Source organism: Lytechinus variegatus, chromosome 6, assembly GCF_018143015.1.
Source record: "Lytechinus variegatus isolate NC3 chromosome 6, Lvar_3.0, whole genome shotgun sequence".
Taxonomy (NCBI): domain Eukaryota; kingdom Metazoa; phylum Echinodermata; class Echinoidea; order Temnopleuroida; family Toxopneustidae; genus Lytechinus; species Lytechinus variegatus.
The window spans coordinates 34,585,310-34,595,372 of record NC_054745.1 but is presented as its reverse complement, the minus strand read 5'-3'; the positions used below and the strand labels follow the sequence as shown (position 1 = coordinate 34,595,372).

Here is a 10,063-nt window from a genome sequence, read left to right as displayed (position 1 = left end):
AACACTGACATTCGATTTGGTGGGGATTTAGCCAAACTAGAGATTGGCTTACTTGTTTTTTAGTAATATTAATATATATATATATATATATAAAGGAATGGATGAAGACAGGGTTGGCACGTCTGGGACGGTGCGTTTTAAAAACGTTTTAAAACACCCGTTTTCACATGAAGAGTGTTTTTAAACACCGCACAGGCTTGTGTGTAGTAAATTTGCAAGGATGTGATTTTAAATGAATATTTTTTTTCATACTTCCATTACTGAAGTGGTGTATTATTTTCCTCTCACATTTAAAACTCTTTCTCAATATCACTCCTTTTTTCTCCCCCCCCCCTTTATTTTGCCTTTCTCGATCTCTTTGTCATGTTTCTTTCTTCCCAGTTCCAATTTAAATTTGTAAACACGACAGGGCGACTCCATATCATTCAAGACTCTTTTGCAATGCATGCATGGGTATGCAGTTATGATATTACACAACAAGTGCGTGTCATACCCCGAATTTCTAAAAATGTGATTTATGTATAAAGCCACAATCTGTATTATTGTTTGTACTTTTTTAAAATTCAAATTATTGTTAATAATTTCCATTGAAAAAAGAAGTAAAAAAAATTCTTACGCAAATTGTTTTTCTTATAATGTGCATTTGGTCCAAGTTCTTCAATTAAAAAAGTAGGCAGTTCAAGGGCTTTATCGGCATAATTGATTCAAATGTAATAAAGCTTTTCTTGATTGATTAAATGAAAGTAAGCTTTGAAACCCCATAGATTACAGTATGTTATTTTCTTCCATTGTGAAAATTCTTCTGCTCCCCCCCCCCCCCTTACTTGACAAGACTCACAATACCCCGGGACTATGTATATGTATGAGGAATAATTTTAGTGGGACTTTTTTAGGGACATTCAATTTCCATGCTTTTGTAGTTTTTTTTCGGGAAATATGACTTTCTGTTGGAAGTTCACTAATAAATATTGTAGTCTTCTCTCACTAAATACTCCAAATATATATTTAAAACGTCCAGAGCTTAATTTAGACTGTATAATTTCATTGATTTACGGAAAATTTCCTCATTCGTTGGAAAAAAAGGTTAAAAAACAATTAAAACGTTTTAAAGCATTTTGTTTTTTTAAATAAAAAACTTTTTTTTTTTATTACAACCCTGGATGAGGAGAACAATAGTAGGCGTCGCTTTAATCAATGATCCCCAGAGCTATCTACCCTTTGGAAAAATTGGTGATGCCGAAAAAAATGTCTCTGCCGGGAAAATGAACGCGTGCCCCAAGCTTTGAACGACGGTGCATTAACCACTAGACCATAGAGACGGGTTAGAGGCTAGGGTGACCCCGATCCAATGGCCGTCAGATAGATTTTCGACACCATATTTCCTTTGTCATGTTTGTTGGGTTTTTGCACAAAGACAAGCCGCCATGCCTCAGCTATATTAAAGCTATTTCTGGCATCACCAATTTTTCCAATTGGTAGATAGATTTGGGGAACCTTGATTTAAGCTATACAAAAGTGTTGCCAAAGCTGTTTTACATGTAAAACGTCACACAAACATACACAGCACGCACGCAAACACACACAAACACACACTCACACACACACACACACACACACACACACACACATATATATATATAGTAAAGAAATGGATGAAGAGAACAATGGTAGACGTAGCTTAAATCAAGGTTCCCCAGAGCTATCTACCCTTTGGAAAAATTGGTTATGCCGAAAAAATTATGCCGAATTTTTCCAAAGGGTAGATAGCTCTGGGGAACCTTGACTTAAGCTACGTCTACCATTGTTCTCTTCATCCATTTCTTTACAATATTTAAATAAAAGAGTTGCCAAAGCTGATGTACATGTATAGCTTCACACACACACACACACACATATATATATATATATATATATATATATATATATATATATATATATATATATATATATATATATATATATAATTCAGATTTTATTCAGAATTTTTCGTCTGAAGTAATACATATTTCTTTAAGTCTAAAAATATTGAATATGAAAAATCACGTATGATTTATTTTTTTTATCGCGGTTTCTTTTTTTTTTTTTTGGGGGGGGGCCGGCTGAAATACATCGTTTTTTACGAAATGCATAAAAATGTGAAAAATGAATCTGATGCCAAAATTATTTCATGAACCAAAAAGATTTTACACAACCAGGCGCGCCGGAACACTTTCATTATTTTTTTGGTGGGGGCAAATTCCCGCATAGGGAACAATATTTTTGACAGTGTGAGGTACCGAAGTGTTCGAGCGGGAGAGGCTGTGGAACCCCCCTTCCCCACGATAAGGACTTTGTTTAAAAATGGAGTATAAAAGTTGGGTTTCTAAGCGCATTCAATTTTTTTTTTTTTTTAAATTAAACAGTCTTGGAGTTCTTTTTGCTCCTTCTGTTTCCTCCCTTCTGACCCAGACTGGTGTTTCTTCATGATCAGGGTCGCAGTTCCAGCAAATTACGAGCTTATTGCAAACGAAATTGTTTCAAACCAATGTAATATAGGCCTTTTAAAGACTTTAAGATGGCAAACATGACCGTACGCAGCCGGGGGCCGCCGATCGAGAGGGCAAAATTCATCAAAAGTGTGCACGAAATCCTTCAATTTTATTCTAGAAAATGTTCAAGCTCCCCATCACAAACCCCCTCGCTCTTAAATTTCTTCGAAAATTTAGGTCTTGCAGCCGCACCCACTCCGGATTGTTTTCTTTTTTTTTGGCAAACGTCCATGAATAAGAAAAGCTGGGATGAACCAGAGAACATAGCTGCCATCTCGATGTGATTAGTAACAGGTATTGGGAAGAAGTTTTGGAATCTAAAATACATAATGTTATATCATATGAGCTGAAATAGTATCAGACAAAACGCCTTCCAATCATGCCAATGAAAAGGAATAGAGGAAAATACGGGGCTGTGAAAATATCTTAAGATTTTTTTTATAGTAGAGCAGTACTGTAACGCTTATTTTTTTCTTCTATATTTTTTATTTACATTTTTATTCATATCTCGGATGATATGAGTCCGGTCAAGAAAACACTTTCACAAATGATTTTATTTTTTCATGTCTAAACATTATCTCAAGTTGCTTTCGAGTGGGATTCACCATTTTCACAAATTATAAATTATAATCCTCTACACATGATTATTCTGCGTGTAATTTTCTAATAACATGTCTCCTTGGTATTTTCTTTAGGGCGCTGACTTGTTAGCACTGTATTAAATCAATTTATATTTAGCCGAAAGTGAAATAATCCAAACAAGTTTATCGAGATGTTATGGTTTGTGGGCTTGACAGCTATGACATAGATTCCATATGTTGCTCGAGTAGTGTTCACGCGCGTTTGTTATATCGGGTCCGGTCTGAGCGTTTCTGGGCGACCGCGCGTTTGTCAGACGACACAACCAACATCATAGAGTTATAAACCTAATCATTGGTGGACCACTATCAATGTATTCATTGAAAGGTTGAACGTTATCACACTGTAATAAGATGGAAAAGGGGCTTATCAAAGGTATATTTCACAGAGGTACTGTTCGTCGAAAGACGAGAGGCTTACTATGATAATGTATGTACCCCGTCAGGGGCAAATTTTTTTCATTTTTCACAATGGAAATGACAATTTTCAGTCAGAAAAGTGCCTTCGTTTGCTTTTGTCCTTAAATAATTTATCATTTTTCTACTTTCAGAGGTCCACAAGTTTTATTGGGGGGGGGGGGGGCAGGTGCCCCCTGCCCCCCCCCCCCGCTTCCGGCGCCCTTGTGCACAACCTAATTGTTATCTATTTATTTATATTTTCCTTCAGATAAGCGAATGTCGTCTGTCTTCTGTGATGACTTCTAGAATGTGGGCATGTCTTAGATCATTCACCTCACTGAACCATCTTCGAATCTCAGACTCATCTTTCAGTTTCCCTCCATCACCTCCTGAGCTACCATCGGTCACAAAACTATCAGCCAAAAGAGTGACGTCGCAAAGCTATGAAGGTCTGATCTCATCGCTTCCTGGTGTGGAAGATATGGACATCACTATGGATGATGCAGAGTGCGACATTGCTCATATCACTGATGGTCTTTGTCGGACAGGAGGGCAGAAACTCAAACACATACATCTTCGTCGTCCGTTATCACAATCATCAGTTATGAAACAGAAGAGTCGTGTATCGAGTAAGACTATGAGAGGACTGGGTCTGTTCATCAAAGAACATACACTGAACCTGCAGAAACTCCATCTGCAATGGGTGAAGTGTACAGACGAGGATGACTTAGTTTACATAATAATGGACTGCTGTAGACATGTAAAGGAGTTGGAATACGTTGAGTAAGTTAATGCTTATAAAAAAACCCATTTTATCAATATAATTTAAATATTTATCGAATCCATGGTAGAATTCCTATCGTGTTTATCAGTCAGGACCATATTCGATATACCACTAACGAGAATGTTAATGCGAAAACGTTAGTTTCGAGGTTCAACCTGTTATGCAACATTGCGCAATACTTTGGCCGCTGTGCTATAGCTATGGGAAACCGACCTCCGGTTTTGACATTCGATGAAACAAAAAATTATTTCGCGCTATGTACAGGTTGGTTTATTTTGTAGTTCCCTGTGTTGGAAGATGAATAAATGAACTAGCGGTTCAGAATTTTTCAGAATAAACCAACCTGTACATTGGGCGAAATTCGCGTCGAAACAACAAGTTTGAATTTTGGCTAAGAAATCCTCAACGGTTGTTCGTACACTAGTCTCGGAAGGACAGTCGTAAGTTCGGACTGTCAACCCATATTAACACATACAGCCAGCACACGATCGACGTATGCGTAGCATGCAATATGCATTGACTGCGAGCACGCGCTATTCACATGCAAGCTTGGTATGCTGGCATTGCATAACACCATGAACATGATGAACACTGATGCTTTGTCTTTTCGGAATAGTCTTTCATTCGAATTCTTTAGTAATACCTTGCACTGTGCCTTACTATCTTCCCGTCCCCTTTCCCGTTCTTTAAATAGATATCATTAAGGCATTCATTAAGGCATTCGTTATGAAAATGATACAAAAGACAATTGTTGTATCATTGGAGTGTGAGAGGAGAATTGGTGAAAAATATTTATTTTGTGACGATTCAAATAATTGGCAAAAATACGATGTTTCAACGGTAAGACTACCAATCTACGGATAAGAGAAGGGTCTGTTACATAAACTGCAATTTAGTTTTTTTTTGGGTCGAATCAGCTGCTTAGTTTGGCAGTACTCTGAGAGCAACTGGTAATATGGAGGATGGGCTCCAATCAGAATTTGGGGATTCCAACCTGAAAATCAGTTGGCAGGTTGGAGTTTTATGCAACAGACCCCAGATATGCCAGAGTATAAAACTCTCGCCAACATCTCTTCGGTTGGTGTTCCTGTGCCATATTTGCTGTGTGTGCTTTCATGAACAGGGGCTATATGGAGAGATTAACTTTCATTAACCATACATATATTATTTTTGGGGTTTATCACCAATGACTGTGGAAGCGATTGGTCCCAAACTGGGACGATCGAGAAAAATGAGCCATTTGTTATTTGTTGGAACAACTTAATGAAATGCATTTCTCAGTGATTGACTCATGATGCAACCGTGGAATACTCTAATTTGGAATAACATAATTTTGTGTGAAGTATCGGCTGTTCTAATGGCAGGTTAGCAATGGATTTCATTTTAAGGTAGGATACATGAACTCCTGTGGTTTAATAATCATAGTTATGCGCTTATTTTACAAATGCTTAGCTAAGCTAGGTTACCCATGTGATTTCTCCATGGGCTGGAAGAGAGGATACAGAAGAGAGGGAGAGAGAGAGCGTGAGAGGGAAAGAGAAGCGGATAATCTTATGTGTATACAAGACGGTACGGGCAGACGGGTACACAATGTACTCTCATACTCATACACAACATGCACACGGGGGTTACGCCGATGCGAGATCGTAGAATGTTTCGCATTTGAGAAAACGGCTGTGAAAATGCTAGTTTTTTCGATCGCACAGAGCGTATCGATAGAGACGCCGACGCCGATCGAAATCCCTCTATGGGCATAAGTGAGCCATGAACGTTTCCACACTAATTTTTCCTTAGTGGAAAATCGAATATGGTCCTGACTGTTGATATTACATGTAAAGTAATTCCTATAAATATTCGTATACATCCAGAGAAGAAACGGTTCGATTCTATTTTAAACATTGATGGTGTCAAGTAGGCTACTCTTAGAACTACAATTTGATACTTCAAGTCATCAAATAAATGTCTGTACTTACAATTTGGTGTCAAATAGCATTTTCCACTCATTAAATGTTACTGTCACGTAGTAGCACCAGCATGCACATTTTAGTTTTGCTGCTAGTTCAATTGTAACTTTTTCATAAGCTCCAGTAGCCTGCTATCAAAAGCTTGTCATACCTAACTCACATTCAATGTGAAATAATAACTGACATGTTGGAGAAGATAAGCCAAACTTATTTGATACTCTCACCTATTATCCTGCATTTTTCATACATCATAGTCAAAGTAAAGATATTGTAAATACTCTAATATTTTGATATATAAATTTACATTTCGGGAGAGTAAACAAAAGGTATTCCATCATAAAGAAAGTGTTACATACAATACACACAGACACGCAAACACTTGTATACACATTCACCATCTTCTCATGATTTCTTACACCCATTAGTTTGTTTCATGATTACAGGTTCTTTTACTGTGGGACGACGAAGAATGGCAGGCTGCAATCTCACCTCGAACACCTTCACCGTGAAACTTCCGACGGTCTCGATGTGCATGTTTACCATGTAAGATACGCTGCTCTCCTTCTGCACTGTGTAATTTCGATGTCACAATAATGCATACCAGCAATAGAATTTATGGTTAAAAGACGTGTATCGTGTGAGTCTATTGGACTATTATAACCATTCACATTGAAAGCAAACACAAGGATGCGATATAAACATCATAGGCCTATGTATAATTGTATTTATTTTAAAATTTAACAATACAATATAGGAAATGGATCCCAATATGTTTTATAGTAAATTTCTACATTTTTGCTTAGGTCTAAAGAAATAAATCCACATCATTCGCTTTTAACCTTAGTATACATTAATTTTCCCACAGATTTTGTGATGTTGAATAATATGACAACGTAGAACTGCGGCATACGCTTAGATCAATGCAGACGAACAAAAAAAGACAGCAAGTGCTATAAAAGAGGAAAGAGAGGACGTGGTTGAATTTCTAGTGTGCAATGTTTTTTTAAGTGCACAAAAAGTAAATAGTTTTTATTTTGTTTTGCTTAAATATAACTTCTAATGTCGGTCTTCGAAAATAGGGGGGGGGGCAGATACAAAATCAATCATGACGTCGCCGTCTTTAGTCCGGTGACGTCAAGGTTTTTTTGCTTTTCCCCTTTTCGAATTACACATTTTAATTTCTTCACTTCTATCACTTGGAGATATCATACATATATTTTCTAAAAGATTGAATTTATGCACTCTAGAGCTTTTGCCAAATTTTATTTCCCGCATGTTTGGCGTAGCTTTACTATTCTTTATGTATATGCATTCAAATTATATAAACCAACTTTTCCTAACATAGCAATTTAGACCCAATGAGAGCCCCAAGCCAAGCAATGGCACTCCTCCCAAAAAAACAAGAATAAATAAATAAATAAATGAAATAAAATAATGATAATAATAACATAATAATAGGTTGGCTATTTGTTGAATAAAGTTTTATATCGCTCAGCTTTCCAGTCAAATCTTCCCTGTTCAGTGATTTCATTGAAAGACGCACTTCGTACATGCAATTAGAAGTCTCGTTCAGATTTGGATTGCTCCTAGTCGGAGTAAAATTATATTGCGCATGTATTAAAAGTCAATATATATATATATATATATATATTTCATCACTACCCAGACGTAGTTTGTCGGAGGAATCCCAGTTTTAGGATAGGTCGGAGTATTGCCCGTCTTGTGACGGTCTTGACAGACTTGCTGCAACCATCCTCTGACCAAGATACTCCTTCCATCGACCAAGACACTAGCTTCTGTCCTGTCTAGTTTTTAAAGCAACATTGTCGGATTTTAGTGTATTATTATCATTCAATCTACAACAATGTACACCCCCCTCCTCCGATGAGAAATAATTGTTTATTCGTAACTGTTAAAATTCTGGTACATAAAATGACATCCATGCGTTTTATCAGTGAAATATTGCTAACCATGTTTCTTTTATTTACCTCAATTATATTTACAAAGAAAAGGGTAAACCATGCATACAGTACGTATTAAAACAAGTTTACACTTTGTATAAGATCCGATGAAATAAGATGTCTGTAATATTGTTAGAGGTATTCCAGATATTATGAAATGGTACAAATCTCATAAAGGGAATGGTGATGTGGGTGTCGACATAAGTTTCGCCTGGGTTAACACTACTGGTAAAGTTCGTAAAAAGGGACTTGCTCAAAAAATAAGAGTTTATATGGATGACATTGGATGTAAATGACATTAAGAGCACACGCACTTAATTTCAATCATATATTTTCCCCTTCTAACATTCTCACATACCTATGCCCCCCCCCCCCCGTCCCATTCCCATATACACACTATCATTGACCGCGCTTAGACCGTTACGATAAATCATATTCATGGTATTCGGGCGAAGTTGTGCAAGCCATGGAACTAACTTTATTCTATATTCCTTGAAGTCATTATTCGGAAACAAATATGATAATGTAGATTACTCCCCCCCCCCCCGGACAGATTTTAATGACAAATGCATGAGAAGTCGGAAATGGACATTGATCTGTTTCATTTTTCCCATGTCCTGAAATCCAGCTAGTCAAAAAATTGCCTTAATCTTTACATGTAGGATTATAATGTGGGGGGGGGGGAGCAAATAATTTCAATTAAATTTAGATTTGAATGAAATTTAGTCTGTTTGATTTACAATGACTAGAAAGGCAAATAAATTATTTTTTAAAAATATGCAGCACGGTGATTGGGTTTATTTTTCTACTTTATCGACAAAACGTGAAAATCAGTGTTGATAACAAATTTCTGCCAGCTTTCCAAAAGTTGGCGGTGCTCACTCAAGCCCAACATTTTGTAAACCTTAAAAAATGCCATCCCATTAAAGAGACAGACAACCAAAAATATGTTAAAATATAATCCCCATTTAGTAGCTAGGGACATTTTTCAAAGTTTAAACTTTTTATTGATATGCGCTGTAAATCGTTTGATAAATGTAAAATAATGTGAACATAAAATCATAGCACATACCCATCTAAAATGCTAAACTATAATCCGCCATACTATGATCGTAGAAACTGTAAACCAGACAAAAACAAAGAGCCAATCATTGAAAACACATTCTTTGAAAACTTAAGTCATAGAAATCGAGGCATATCTTACAGAATCTGAGCATTAATGAAAAAGGCACTTTTATATATGTTCACATTTGTGTTTATTTGTTAGGAAAATGGTGGAGCCCGTACTTATTCCATCCCCCGCACTGATCATGTTGATTGAGCAATTGCCATTACAGCGATTCCACACATCACGGAGTCATTATGATTGAACTCATTCAACTGGAGGGGAATGAAATTGAACCTGCAGACACACCATGGTCAAGTCTACTTTCTGTTTCTTTCCATCCCGGATATAAATGATGGATGTGAGGACTAGGACTACTTCGCTTCAGCCGGTAGCACATTGAACAGCAACTCTTGATTCTTGCTGAATGGAATACAACATCCAAATGTCACTGTTACACCAATGAAACCAGTCGGTTAAATTACGTCATATTGGTCTGGCCCTGTAACAAAACGCCATAGTGATTAATTGCAAAATAGAATTACCTATTAAATCTTTCGTTACATATGCATTTTCTTCAGTATACTGACTCGGAACCAATCAGAATTGCTCTTTCACATTATACAATCTCAAGACTGTGACAGAATTAAGCTGCCAAGATATTGTCTTCGAGGAATCATCGAT

At 36.8% G+C, this 10,063-nt stretch overlaps 1 protein-coding gene across 1 annotated transcript; it reads left to right on the top strand.

The window, feature by feature from the left end:
• Positions 1-3,845: 3,845 nt before the first annotated feature.
• LOC121417754 lies at positions 3,846-9,595 on the top strand. Its single transcript, XM_041611486.1, has 3 exons — positions 3,846-4,348; positions 6,757-6,856; positions 9,542-9,595. Exons 1-3 carry the CDS (start codon positions 3,861-3,863, stop codon positions 9,593-9,595), a joined length of 642 nt encoding a protein of 213 aa, XP_041467420.1. The 5' UTR covers positions 3,846-3,860.
• Positions 9,596-10,063: the final 468 nt, after the last annotated feature.